This window comes from Cherax quadricarinatus, chromosome 4, assembly GCF_038502225.1.
Source record: "Cherax quadricarinatus isolate ZL_2023a chromosome 4, ASM3850222v1, whole genome shotgun sequence".
NCBI lineage: Eukaryota > Metazoa > Arthropoda > Malacostraca > Decapoda > Parastacidae > Cherax > Cherax quadricarinatus.
This window is the reverse complement of record NC_091295.1, coordinates 25935119-25950805: the sequence shown is the minus strand read 5'-3', so window position 1 is coordinate 25950805 and position 15687 is coordinate 25935119. Positions and strand designations below refer to the sequence as shown.

Sequence of the window (15687 nt, the reverse complement as noted above, 5' to 3'; positions counted from 1 at the left end):
GCCCCTCTTATATTATTCTTGCTTTCTATTTTGAATTTTTATTCACAAAAAATAGAAGATTTACTGTTATGCAGACTACTGCATTATTGTAATAATTGTATAAATAACGTCAACCCATTTGTGACTGCATATTAGAGTAGCTAGTTGGACATTTATCGGCCAATGATGTCATTTGTTTACTCTTGAACATCGGCAAAAATTGAACATTTCTGCTACTTTGAGCTCCATTTTAAGGTCCTTTTCATAGTGAAACCAATCAAAATCATCTCTATTTCTATAATATATCTTCCATTCTGTCAAATGAGACCAAGAAAATGTGAATATAAAAATAAATACTGTATGAAAATACACCTCAAAGTCAGCGTTTTAATCCAAAAACATGGTTGGTGTTTTTTGCTTTCTCATTATGCATTGCATGCTGCAGGATTTTTTTTATGCTGCACACACTGACCACACAGACCCATTCACATCTGGGGGTACCAGCTTTCTCCCACTTGATTTGAAGCCGCTAGAATTTTTGAGCATACATACATCAAACACATTGGCTCGTAAGACATATATGTACGACCGAAACAGTCAAAGGGTTAATTATAATGTCAGATCATTAAGCAAACACTATGATTACCTCCAAACACTACTCAGTTCTGTAAATGCCAGTATGCCTATCATTACTCTCACTGAAACATGGCTAAAACCTGATGTTACAAACATCTATGCCATTCCTGGCTACACGGCCATACATAGCTGTAGGCCAGACCAACTAGGAGGTGGAACAACTATATACTACTCTGATGAACTTGAGTGTATAAATTCTACTTGCACAAGAGATGAATATGGTGAATATACATTTGCTAAATTTAAATACAAAGACCTTAAAAAACCTTTAACAGTTGGAGCTCTCTATTGGGTACCTCACTCCAATATTTACTTATTTAGTGAAAAAATCTAAGAAACATGATAATTGATGCACAGATGTACAAACATCACCTGATACTCACAGGGGACTTACACACAAACCTCCTCCATGACCATGACCCTCAAGTAACTGAATTCACAAACGTTATGAGCAGCTGCTTGCTTCTGCTTACAATAACAAACCTACAAGAATCTCAGAGACTAATGCCTCTTTACTAGACCATATCTGGACAAACACTATATCCCCATTAAAATCAAGCATAATCACAGATAACACCACTGACCACTATCCCGCCTTTCTCATGGCCAACTTATGTAAATTGCCTCGGAACACAACTAAGATCACCTTCCGACTACATAATGAGTCATCTGTTAATAACTTTATTACTGCAATAAGTAACATTGACTGGCAAAATGAGCTAGCAGTCAATCTTGATATAGATGGATGTGTTAATATTTTTTTACAAAAAACACAGATTATATAACGTAAAAGGTGATATGAAAAAGACTTGGAAAACCTTATCCAAAATTCTAGGATCTGAAAAGATGACGCAAAACAGAGTGATCAACCTGATGAAACCAGAAGAACCTCTCCTCCATCCAACTGATACTGCCAACAAACTTAATGTCTTCTTCTCAACCATAGGAAAAAAGCTAGCAAGCAGAATCCCAAACTCAAACATTCAACCAAAAGACTACCTCGCTGGCAGCTACCCAAATACTCTATTTTTAGCACCAACTGACTCTACTGAAATCTAATTCATCATCAAAACACCAAAGAACAAGGCAGGAGACCTAAATAACTTACCACCACTTACGTATAATTTAATTTATTTATTTATTTTTTATTTGGACATGATACATAGTTGTGCAAAGAAATACAGTGATTGGTTGTACATGCCAAAAGCCCCATGTATGCAGAGCATTATGGGCAGGCTTAAAATTAACTTAAGATTAACTAAGCAATGATATATTCAGTGGTAAAAATTACAGTAAACAAATTACAACATGAAGTACAAATGAGTATTTCAAATACGAAGCATTAAAGTTGTACAAATTCGCAGCATAACAATGTAGTATAATATAATTGAATCAGATCCAGTAAAATCAATGATTTGTAGTGCAGAAACAGGTCATATGGTCATTAGATGAGTTACTTTGCATTCAAGAGAATGGAGTATTATATTAGGTAATGTAATTAAAAAGAAAATATAGTTTGATAGGGTCACAGGTAATACATTTATGAGATTCAGTTATTCGGTATTTATTTAGTTGTGGTTGAGTAAGTGGTTATTAAGAAGAGTTTTGAATTGATAAACAGACATTATTTCTTTTATATTCACAGGTAATGAATTCCAAATATTTGGGCCTTTTATGTGAATTGATTTTTTACATAGTGTGAGATGGACACGGGGAACATCAAAGAATGATCTGTGCCTTGTGTTATGGTCATGTGTTCTGTTGAGGTTGGTAAGGAGAAGTTTGAGGGGAGGGTTTATATCCGAGTTTAGTGTTCTATGTATGTAGTAGGTACAATAATAAGTATGGATGTTTTGTATGGTGAGTAGGTTTAGAGTTTTGAATATTGGTGGAGTATGCTGCCTGGAGTGGGAATTTGTTATCATTCTGACTGCAGCCTTTTGTTGGGTTATTAATGGTCTGAGATGATTTATTGTTGTTGAGCCCCATGCACATCAGAGCTTATTTCTTGGGTAGCATTGAAAATTGGGTTGGTCAAATGCTTGTTAGTGGGATGAATTGTAAAGGACCTGCCTAGTATGGGCCAACAGGCCTGCTGCAGTGTTCCTCCTTTCTTATGTTCTTATGTTCTTATAGGTGAGATAAGGGTAAATGAGTGAGTGATATAGGGCCAGGAGGGCTGACTGTGGAACATAGTACCGTATCTTCAATAGTATGCCTGTGGTCTTGGAGATTTTCTTGGAAATTTGTTGTACATGTGTTTAAAATTTGAGTCTATTATCAAGGTGGATTCCTAAGAATTTTCCCTCTGTAAGCTTTGTGATAGGTGATCCGTTTATCATTATGTTAAGAGGAACATCTGTAGTTCTGTTCCCAAACTGAATGTAGTATGTTTTGTCAATGTTGAGAGTAAGTTTGTTAATCATCCAGGTAGATATTTTCTTTAATTTGGTATTTACAGTATTGGCTAGTATGACTGGGCTTGGGTGAGAGAAGACATATGTAGTGTCATCTGCAAATAGTGTGGGTTTGAGTAGTTGCAATGCATTTGGTAGGTCGTTTATGTAAATGAGAAAGAGAAGAGGGCCAAGAATACATCTCGTGTATTGTCACCAATTATTGCAACTCTTTAACAAATCCATTTAATCTTCTACCTTCCCATCCATACTCAAGACAGCAAGGGTTACCCCAATCCTCAAAGGAGGTGATCCAACTGAATTGAGCAACTGTAGGCCTATATCAAACTTGCCCCTTCCATCTAAAATCTTCAAAAAATTAATTAAAAAACAAGTCTACTCTTACTTAGTATCCCAGAACATACTCAACCCCAGTCAGTTTGGATTCAGACCAAAAAAAGTACTAATGATGCAATTATACATGTGCTAGAACTAATACGGCACTCAGAAATAAAGAACTTCCTCTGGGAATTTTCATAGACTTATGTAAAGCATTTGACACAGTTGACCACGACCTATTGCACCAAAAGTTAGCACATTATAGGATCAGAGGACACTCAGTTACCTAAAATCCTATCCCGCTTCTCTTTCTCATTTACATCAATGATTTACCAAATACATCTAAACTCCTTAAACCCATATTATTTGCAGATGACACTACTAATGTCTTCTCTCACCCAAATCCAACCATACTAACATACACTGTAAATGCCGAATTACTAAAAATATCTACGTGTTTGGATGACTACCAACAAACTTACTTTCAATATAGACAAAATCTACTGCATGCTGTTTGGAAACAGAGCTTCAAATGTACAGCTAAACGTAATGATAAATGGTTCACCCATTTCTAGACTCACAGAGGGCAAATTTCTAGGTCTCCACCTTGATAGTGGTCTCAAATTCCAGACACACATACAGCAAATATCCAAGAAAGTCTCCAAAACAGTAGGCATCCTTTCAAAGATATGGTACTATGTACCCCAATCAGGTCTTCTTGCTCTGTACCACTCTCTTATTTACCCTTATGTTACCTATGGTATTTGTGCATGGGGCTCAACCACAGCAAATCACCTCAAACCTTTAATAACCTGACAAAATGCTAAGTCTGAATGATTACTTACTCCAGCACTAGACAATATACTCCGCTGCTTTTCAAGAGTCTTAACTTGCTTAATATACAGAACATCCACACTTATTATTGTGCCTACTACATACACAGAACACTATGCTCAAATATAAACCCTCTTCTCAAACTCCTCCTTGATAACTACAACAGAACACACAGCCATAATACAAGATACAAATCACTCATCGATATCCCTCATGTCTATCTCTCCCTATGTAAAAATGTTATGCACATAAAGGGCCTTAACCCTTTGACTGTCGCGGCCGTATATATACGTCTTACGTGGTACCGTGTTTGACGTATATATACTCATAAATTCTAGCGGCTTCAAATCAAGGAGAAAGCTGGTAGGCCCACATGTGAGAGAATGGGTCTGTGTGATCAGTGTGCACCATATAAAAAAAATCCTGGAGCACGCAGTGCATAATGAGAAAAAAAAACTCCGACCGTTTTTTTTTTAATTAAAATGCCGACTTTGTGATCTATTTTCGTATAGTATTTATGGTTGTATTCTCGTTTTCTTGGTCTCATTTGATAGAATGGAAAACATATTATAGAAATAGAGGTGATTTTGATTGATTTTACTATAAAAAGAACCTGGAAATGGAGCTCAAAGTAGGGGAAGTGTTTGATTTTTGCCGATGTTCAAAAGTAAACAAATAAATGTCCAACTAGCCATTCTAATATGCAGTCATGAATGGGTTGATGTTATTTACACAATTATTACAGTATTGCAGGAGTCTGCATAATAGTAAATCTTCTATTTTTTGTTTGAATAAAAATTCAAAATAGAAAGCAAGAGTAATACCAGAGGGGCCTGGAGGCATGACTGATGAACAAAGAAAATGTTATTTTAGAGCCAGGAATGTCTGCATTGTTCATTCTGGACCTTATTTTGAAATTGACATATTTTTTAATTTTCATGAAATTGGCCAAATTGCCAATGTCTGACCACTTTATTGGGTAATTGAAATTGGTAAATGGGCAGTTTCTTGAACTCAATCGATAGCAAAAACGGAGTTCTAAAGAAATAGCTATGAGTTTGGTCGACTGGAACAATGGAATTAGCCAAAAATAGGGCTCAAAGTGGGCGAAATCGCCGATTTGTAAATATCGCCAAGGTCGCTAACTTCGCGGGAGCGTAATTCCGTCAGTTTTCCATCAAATTTCGTTTTTTTTTTTTGGTGTCATTACAATCGGGAAAAGATTCTCTATCATTTCATGAGAAAAAATTATTTTTTTTTTTTTTGAAACTGCGACACCAGGAGACACCTCAGGATTGGGGGTTGCGACAGTCAAGGGAATTCATTGCCAGACCACATTAAAGGACCCCTACCTAAAAACCAATTTAACCCTTTGAGGTTCCATGCCGTAGATCTACGGCTTTACGTTGAGGGTCCAAACCGTAGATCTACGTCATGAGCTCAGCTCACTCTGATAAGCTGTGAGTGGTAAATTTTGGCCTAGATATGAGGGAATACATGTACATCTATATGGTATGTGTGCACCACATAAAAGAAATCCTGCAGCACATAGTGCATAATGAGAGAAAAACTGAGACCGTAATTTTTCCGATTAAAACAGCGTCTTTGCAGTGTTTTTTTGTATGTTTTTTATAGTTGTATTTGCGATTTCTTGGTCTCATTTGATAGAATGAAAGACATATTACAGAAATGTTTTTGATTGGTTTTAGTACTGAAAATGGCTTGAAACTGAGCTCAAAGTAGTGGAAATGTTGAATTTTTGCTGATGTTCAAGAGTAAACAAATGACCTCAGACGTCTAATCCATGCCAGCTGGTGAGTCTAATATGTATATGTTCGCAAATGTGGTGATATTATTAATACAATTATTACAATATTGCATAACAGTAAATCTTCTATTTTTTGGTTTGAATAAAAATTCATTATGTGAATAAAAAATCAAAATGGAATTCATTAGTAAAGCCTGAAAACATAACTAATGAACAGAGGAAATGTTAGTTTAGTGCCAGGAATGCCTGCATTGTTTATTCTGGACCCTATTTTGAAATTGGAGTATTTTGAACTTTGCATTAAATTGGCAAAATTACCAATTTCCGATCACTTCATTTTGTAGTTGAAACAGTTGACTTGGCGAATTCTCATGCTCAATCAATAGAATAGAAGTAATACTACTGAAATAGCTAAGAATTTGGTCGACTGGAATAATGTAATTGGCCTAAAATGGGAGTCAAATTCGGCAAAATCGCCGATGCTTAAATATTGCTGACACATCAAAATTCGCGAGAGCATAATTTTGTCAGTTTTCCATCAAATTTCATACTTTTTGTTTTATTACATTCAGAAAACGATTCTCTACCATTTCATAAGAAAAAATAGCAAAATTATTTTTTGAAAATTCTTGGACACTGGTGCACACTTTGAAATTTGACCTCTGGGCCCTGAAAGGGTTAAGGCTCTACTTAGAAAACACCTCATCACCCAAAATTAACCAGACAAACCATACTCAATACCTACCAGTGACTTGAAAGCTATACAAAAAACTTCTAAATAATTTAAAACTGCTCAACTTAAACTTAATTCAACTTCATTACTGTATGTTCCCCTCAAGGAAGGTTCCTTGATGTTGGCGAGGGGCTCTTGATTTAGGGAATTGGATCTGTGCTCCAGTTCCCCGAATTAAGCCTGAATGCCTTCCACATCCACCCCCCAGGTGCTGTATAATCCTCCGGGTTTAGTGCTTCCCCCTTGATTATAATAATAATAATAATAATTACTGTATGTTGTTCTAAGGATTGCTCAGCCATAAACTCATTACTTCAAAATCAGATGCTTAAATTTTATTGTATTAAATAATACTAAATAGTAATACTGTAATTTCATATTGTAAATTGTTTTAAATTGTTCTAAATTGTACTAAATTGTAATAATTTCATATTGTAAGTTTTTAAATTGTACCATTGTACTATTTCCATATTGTAAATTAATTCAAATTGTACCATTGTTTGTAATAATGTTATTTTTATAAACTAATTTTAAAACTGTATTTACTGTACTCGCTGTAACTCATCAATGTCCTTATAATTATCTGTTATTGCTTTACTAATCTCAAGTTAATATTAAGTTTGCACATTGAATGCCTTATTTTATGTTAATATAGACATTTTCATTAATCCGTCTATGATATTTTTATACACCCACAGTATAAAAATTGACATAAATATGAGATGTTTTTACCAAGAGGCTTTGTAGGAGTTTCAGAAGAATTACGTTTTCTCTAGTCAGCCACCAGTTGCTGGGGGATAACTGTAGAAAAATATTCCTTTCATGTGCCTTCACTCTATATACGTGTATAGCTATTCACAACCCTTGTGGGTTTAGTGCTTCATTTTTATTATGATAATAATATCATCATTCACTCTAAAAATGGTGTATTGCATGAGAATGGGAGTGTTGCTGTTTATTCTTGTGTACTAGTACAACTTGTACACAATGTAAGAGTATTTGTATTGTGAGGTAATAATTATTATACGTAATCAAAAAAATATATTGTGAGGTAAAAGTTTCACAAACTTATAAACGTACGTGGATGAACTAAAAGTGGACACGTATTAATACGTGTTTATTTCGCCTGACCGAGTGATCGCCCACCACCCATTCAGTTTGTTTTTACATTGTCTGAACTCCGTATCTTGTTCTCTCTTGTTTACTCTTTCGTCAACTAGTTGGTTCTCGTTGATGATGGCACCTAAGCTTAGTTGTGATAAAAGAGGAGTCGTAAGCCTCTTACTTTAAGTGCCAAGTTAGAAACAATTAAATTTAGTGAACAGGGTATGTCTATGACTGAGATAGCACGTAAGCTTGGTGAATGCATCCCTTTCACATGATGTTACATTCTATAAAGAAATTTTAAGGGAAAGAAAAAAAAAATCCATGAGGCAAAGTTCAGTGCTTTCCTACTTTAAGAAAGTATCATGGCAACCTTCAACATCAACAGGTAGCCTTGAACAGCCTTCAGCATCAGCAGCTAGCCTTGAACAGCCTTCAACATCAACAGGTAGCCTTGAACAGCCTTCAGCATCAGCAGCTAGCCTGGCACAGCCTTCAACATCAACAGCTAGCCTTGAACAGCCTTCAACATCAACAGCTAGCCTTGAACAGCCTTCAACATCAACAGGTAGCCTTGAACAGCCTTCAACATCAACAGCTAGCCTTGAACAGCCTTCAACATCAGCAGCTAGCCTTGAACAGCCTTCAGCATCAACAGCTAGCCTTGAACAGCCTTCAACATCAACAGCTAGCCCTGAACAGCCTTCAACATCAGCAGCTAGCCTTGAACAGCCTTCAACATCAACAGCTAGCCTTGAACAGCCTTCAACATCAGCAGCTAGCCTTGAACAGCCTTCAACATCAACAGCTAGCCTTGAACAGCCTTCAACATCAGCAGCTAGCCTTGAACAGCCTTCAGCATCAACAGCTAGCCTTGAACAGCCTTCAACATCAACAGCTAGCCCTGAACAGCCTTCAACATCAGCAGCTAGCCTTGAACAGCCTTCAACATCAACAGCTAGCCTTGAACAGCCTTCAACATCAGCAGCTAGCCTTGAACAGCCTTCAACATCAACAGTTAGCCTTGAACAGCCTTTAACATCAACAGCTAGCCTTGAGCAACCTTCAACAGCCTTCAACATCAACAGCTAGCCTTGAGCAGCCTTTAACATCAACAGCTAGCCTTGAGCAGCCTTCATTATCAACAGCTAGCCTTGAGCAGCCTTCAACATCAACAGGTAGCCTTGAGCAGCCTTAACTTGACTCAAGAAATCGTAATGACACGATTGCAAACAAACCATACCCCCGGCCGGGATTGAACCCGCGGTCATAGAGTCTCAAAACTCCAGCCTGTCGCGTTAGCCACTAGACCAGCTAGCCACAATAAGATTCATCCAACTAGGTATATTTCTACACCATAGGAAGGTTAGCACAGGCACCACTGTGACCACAAATGCAAGTTTTTACAGACGGCATTGAAGGGACTTGAGCTAGAGTTCGTCACGGCCACGCTAGCTGGAGATTCGTCTGTAAAAACTTGCATTTGTGGTCACAGTGGTGCCTGTGCTAACCTTCCTATGGTGTAGAAATATACCTAGTTGGATAAATCTTATTGTGGCTAGCTGGTCTAGTGGCTAACGCGACGGGCTGGAGTTTTGAGACTCTATGACCACGGGTTCAATCCTGGCCGGGGGTATGGTTTGAGCAGCCTTCAACATCAACAGCTAGTCTTGAGCAGCCTTCAACATCAGCTAGCCTTGAGCAGCCTTCATTATCAACAGCTATCCTTCAACGTCAACAGCTAGCCTTCAACATGAACAGTGACACACACTCCTTCAAGAGCTTCACACAAGTCTCCAAAATGAATAAAATTAATTGAAGAATCAGAAGATGATGGTATGCCACCTCCTGATTTTATTCAATAAATACACTGCCACTCACCTCTCACACATTCAAATTAATATTTTAAGGTAAGTAGTAAGTGTACTCTGTGTGTATCTTACTTTTATTGTGTCTTTTAATGCCTTGTTCTATTCCTAACTTAAAATAATTTAGTGTAAACTTGTTGTCTGGCATTTATATGCATTTATAAGTGTAAAAAATGTTGTTGTGCTTTTTGGCAATGTCCACTTTAAGGCGGTAGCCTGAAACCTAACCTGCCATATAAGTGGGGCCCTACTGTATACAAAAAGATAGTGAGGAAGGAGATCATGAACATCCATAGTGGTGAAGTACTTTCCTGTTTGTGGATGCAGGAGTTGAGTCTTGGCTCCTGGTCCTTCCTCTTAACTTGCTCCTTGGATGGAACCTGCCTTCACTACTACTACATCCAGGTCATTCGACTTCTTGACCACCTTGAGGCTGTTACTGATTCCCTCTGTGATATACTTGTGTAGTTATCCACAGCATGTTAGTACTGTGTACTACTGTACTCATAGTAACCGTTACTGATTCACCTCCCTGACCGTTATGACTCACTGCTGACCTAGCATAATGTTTGAATGCCGCTCGCCCTCCAGACACTCGGCAGCTCAGTTCAAGTCAAGACGATAGAGAGGAGGCAAGTCAGGTTTGACGTTCCCCTTATTTTACACTTAATGTAAGTTACCAAGCCACCCATCGTGTGTGTTTATTCCCTAATCTGTGATTGAACTGAACCCCATTTGACATATAATTTATCCATTTTTAGCTTCCAGTTGTGCCCTCATATTTCCATGCCCTCACCTCTCAACCAATCTATCCCTCTCTACCCCATCAGTTCTCTGATTATTTTGTGTACCATTTTCATGTTTTCTTGGTATTTTTAACCTCTAGTGTCATTAGGTTCGATTCCTTTCAATCTCTCCTTATAACTCATTTTCCCTAGGTCTGGGATTGCATGTAGATGTAGGTGTCATCTTCACTGGTGATGGGATGTTTTTCCTTGTAAAATCCTCTCAAAGAAGGTTCCTTGATGCTGGTGAGGGGCTCTTGATCTAGGGAATTGGATATGTGCTCCAGTTCCCTGAATTAAACCTGAATACCTTCCACATCCCCCCACAGGTGCTGTATAGCCCTACGGGTTTAGTGCTTCCCCCTTGATTATAATAATAATAATAATAATCCCTGTAAAATAAGTTTGGTAAGAAGTGGCCTTGAAATACTAAATACTCCATGAATCTGCTAAATGGTATTGCTGATTTCAATGTAGGCTGCTTCTAAACATCATCATCTAGTCCTTAGTGAGAATTCCTGCATGGGGGGGGGGGGTCAGTCTTTAATATTAGCGTTTTCTTCCCATGAACAATAGTGCACCTATGGTTGTTTTACAGGCATATTTGTGTTCAAGAACTAGTGTAAAGATTCCATGTTATTTCCTTGGTATACAGTGTGTTGTATTCTCCACAGGGTATCTTGTAAATGCTTGTTTGTGTTGCTTTGGTGGACGGTAGCTGGCCTGATAATTTTGTGAATACAGCCTCTCCTCACTTAGTGATGTACTCGTTTACCGACGGCTCGGATTTATGATGGACTCTCTGACCAGTATGCATACCTAAATACATGTAATGTATATTAGAACTGATTTCCTATATTCTGTTTATTGCAACATACAGTACACTGCTGTATAAACATTTAAATATATACTAAAAATTTTATAAAAAGTGACATTAAAACAATATCAAAGGTGGTTGACACAATCCCACTACCATTATAGTATGCTCCTTGCTTGGCAATGAATCTGTTTACCGACGTGGTCTTAGGAATAGAACTCCGTCGTAAAGTGAAGAGAGGCTGTATTGTAGTTCTTGAAGTGATTGCATAACTTATTGTTTAGTGTAAATGTAGAGTGAACTTTATAGTATTTTTAGAGTACTGTTCAGTACGTATTTAACATTTTTATAAGGTTTCACCACTTTCTTGCAGATGTCACTTTTTCGTATGCCTCGTTTCCTGCGGCGGTACATACGTCGACGCACTTCTCATATACCAGAAAATCGTGCTCTTCGGATAAAGTAAGAATTCAGAAACTAGTTCTAATGGAATTTTGTGGTAAATATTTGTCATTTAGCATTTCTATCTGGGTTATTAGTGAGACTTTTCATATGACCATGTTATTTTTAACAAAATTATTTTACGTATTAATTTCTTGTTGCAGTTTACAGTAAATTTAATGAGACCTGTCATACAGCTGTGTTACTTCAAACAATATTATTTTATATATTTATTATGAAGTACTGGGTATGAAGTACAGTGGACCCTCGCCTAACGAACGCATCGCATAACGTTAAATCTGCCTAGTGATACATTTTAACGCAAAAATTTTTGCCTCGGCTAGCGTTAAAAAACTCGCTCAACACGATTCGTTCGAGATGCGTCCATGTGCGGCCTGGGCCCGCCTCACTTGTTCTGTGGGTGTCAGTGTTTACAAGCCAGCCACCGCGGTCGCTTCCAAGCATACAATATGAACATTTCATATTATCACAGCCTTTTTAGTGATTGCACCTGCAAAATAAGTCACCATGGGCCCCAAGAAAGCTTCTAGTGCCAACCCTACAGGAAAAAGGGTGAGAATTACTATGGATATGAAGAAAGAGATCATTGCTAAGTATGAAAGTGGAGTGCATGTCTCTGAGCTGGCCAGGTTGTACACAAAACCCCAATCAACCATCGCTGCTATTGTGGCCAAGAAAACGGCAGTCAAGGAAGCTGTTCTTGCCAAAGGTGCAACTTTGTTTTTGAAACAGAGATCGCAAGTGATAGAAGATGTTGAGAGACTGTTATTGGTGTGGATAAACAAAAAACAGATAGCAGGAGATAGCATCTCTCAAGCGATCATATGTGAAAAGGCTAGGAAGTTGCATGAGGATTTAATTAGAAAAATGCCTGCAACTAGTGGTGATGTGAGTGAATTTAAGGCCAGCAAAGGTTGGTTTGAGAGATTTAACCCCTTCAGGGTCCAAGGCCCAAATCTGAAGTGGTGCCCCAGTGTCCAAGAATTTAAAAAAAAAAAATTTTTTTTTTTCTTATGAAATGGTAGAGAATCTTTTTGTGAAGGTAATAAAACAAAAAGTACGAAATTTGGTGGAAAATTGACGAAATTATGCTCTCACGAATTTTGATGTGTCAGCGATATTTACGAATCGGCAATTTTGCCGACTTTGACTCCCATTTTAGGCCAATTACATTATTCCAGTCAACCAAACTATTAGCTATTTCACTAGTATTACTTCTATTCTATCGATTGAGCACAAAAAATCGCCAAGTCAACTGTTTCAACTACAAATTAAAGTGATCGGAAATTGTTAATTTGGCCAATTTAACACAAAGTTCAAAATATTCCAATTTCAAAATAGGGTCCAGAATAAACAATGTAGGTATTCCTGTCACTAAACTAACATTTCCTCTGTTCATTAGTTACGTTTTGAGGCTTTACAAATGAATTCCATTTTGATTTTTTATTCACATAATGAATTTTTATTCACACCAAAAAATAGAAGATTTACTGTTATGCAATACTGTAATAATTGTATAAATATCATCACCATATTTGTGAATGCATATTAGATCCACCAGCTGGCGCATATTAGACGTGTGAGGTCGTTTGTTTACTCTTGAATATCGGCAAAAATTTAACATTTCTGCTACTTTGAGCTCAGTTTCAAGCCATTTCCAGTGCTAAAACCAATCAAAATCATCTCTATTTCTGTAACATGTCTTCCATTCTATCAAATGAGACCAAGAAATTGCAAATATAACTAAAAAACATACGAAAAAACACTGCAAAGTCGCTGTTTTAATCGAAAAATCATTATTTCAGTTTTTTCTCTCATTATGCACAGCGTGCTGCAGGATCTGTTTTATGTGGTGCACACATACCACATAGATGTATTCTCTCATATCTAGGCCCAAATGTACCAGTCACAGTTTATCAGAGTGAGCTGAGCTCATGACGTAGATCTACGGTTTGGACCCTGAACGTAAAGCCGTAGATCTACGGGACAGACCCTCAAAGGGTTAAAAATCATAGTGGCATACATAGTGTGATAAGGCATGGTGAGGCTGCCAGTTTGGACCACAAAGCGTCTGAAAAATATGTGCAGGAATTCAAGGAGTACGTAGACAGTGAAGGACTGAAACCTGAACAAGTGTTTAATTGTGACGAAACAGGCCTGTTTTGGAAGAAAATGCCAAGCAGGACCTACATTACTCAGGAGGAAACGGCACTCCCAGGACATGAGCCTATGAAAGACAGGCTTACTCTCTTGATGTGTTACGTTTTGAGTCTTTCTTTTCAGAGAGGAGACCCGTTAGTAACAACAGGTGAAGATCCACTCAGGTTTTCTTACTCTTTTCAAATACACATACAAATATAAGGCAAAAAAGTTCTATAATGTTTTATCTGGTTTTATTCAGTATAATACTAAGCTTATAGAGTCACTTAGTAATTTAAATAATTGATAAAATTTAGGTATACCTTTTCTTATATATTCATATGTACACAATCACTGTAGTTTCATAATCAATGTCAAGATCAATGAAACATTAGATAGGGCGCCTTTACCACCTCCTCAATCAATTATATACACTACAGCTAGAACTGGTTAGAGACTATCACGAGACTTTAATAGTTGGAGAACACAGACGTGGTGTATTGCTTCACTAAATGGCTGACTGCACAGACGCAACCCGTCAAGTATTCCCAGACTGAAGTAATCCAAGCAACCTTGGTTGAACCTAGGAATCCTGGTTCAAAGGTTCTCCTGAGACTTGCAACAAGAGAATAAGGGAGCTCCGTGGCTTGGTGCTTTCTCTACCTGAGGTGAGAATGAACTGCTATGAGTAAAACTCCCTTGCTTGACGTCACCTCGGAATGAGTGAGTTTGTGAAGCATAAACGACCACAAGGCAATTCAACATATAAACACAAAACATCCTACAAAATAAATCAATAATTCATGGCCAGATAATATATAAAACTAGGAGTCTTTAAGCTACGAATATGAGTGAAAAAGCCGTAATTACACACTAATCAATTGACCCTTCTTCAAGTATGCACAAAGGGCGTAACACTCCTCCCGTACGACTGACTGCCGCACCAATAGAGACTTCAACTCATACAAGGCGCACAATGCCCCCCATTCTTTACTATATATTCAGGCCATTGCAAAGACAACGTCCATCGGAGTAAAAAATATCTTTCAGGGTCACCATGAAGCAGGAGTCAGGAAACGGAATTTTAATCTTTGCTCCATCTCATAGAGGTAAACACACAGTAGTTGACCTCTGGCGACGTCAGAAGCTGAGGACGTCATGGGATATGGCCAAAGCAATGTATGTTCTCAGCTTCTGCCAGACTGACATCCTGGATCTCAACTCCATAGGGACTCTTATTTTTTGTTACAGCAATCTTCTTACTGTTGATGGCAAAAGTCAAAATATTAAACACAAAACCAATATTAATTATTTGAAAAGAAAAAAAAGAAAAAAAGGGAATATCTGACTTATCCTTAAGGGCGGGGCAGAGCGTCAGCAATTACGTTATCCTGGCCACGTATGTGGTTAATACTTATTGAAAAGGGTTGAATTCGAAGAGCCCATCTCTGAATCCGGGCATTCTTCGACTTCATAGTATAAATAAAGGTCAAAGGGTTATGGTCTGAATTGACTGTGATTTAGTGGGGAGTAGTGCCCAGGTAAACTTCAAAGTGCTCTGAAGATAACACTAAAGCTAACGCTTCTTTTTCTACAGTTGCATAATTTAACTGGTGGGACTTTAATTTAGCAGAAAAATAGCAAATAGGATGAAGAATATTAGAGGACGATGAAGGTTGTAACAAGACTGCTCCCACAATATAGCTACTGGCATCTACATGCAAAGAAAAAGGGACATCAAAATTTGGACTTTGTAATACTGGTGATGATTCAAGTAATCGTTTCAATTTGCTAAAAGCCATGTCACATTCTGAGGTCCAGCAGAAT

General features: G+C 37.6%; 1 protein-coding gene across 3 annotated transcripts in view; it reads left to right on the top strand.

Annotated features, from left to right (window-relative positions):
- The window catches only part of LOC128684156 (uncharacterized), an 80363-nt gene that overhangs the window by 5471 nt on the left and 59205 nt on the right, over positions 1-15687 (top strand). For 2 of the 3 annotated variants that reach the window (XM_053770274.2, XM_053770275.2), the window contains exon 2: positions 11633-11721. In XM_053770274.2, the coding sequence (XP_053626249.2) occupies positions 11633-11721 (89 nt within the window). Of the gene's footprint in view, positions 1-9393; positions 9700-11632; positions 11722-15687 lie in introns of those variants that run through there. The other variant, XM_053770276.2, reaches the window with a different exon arrangement.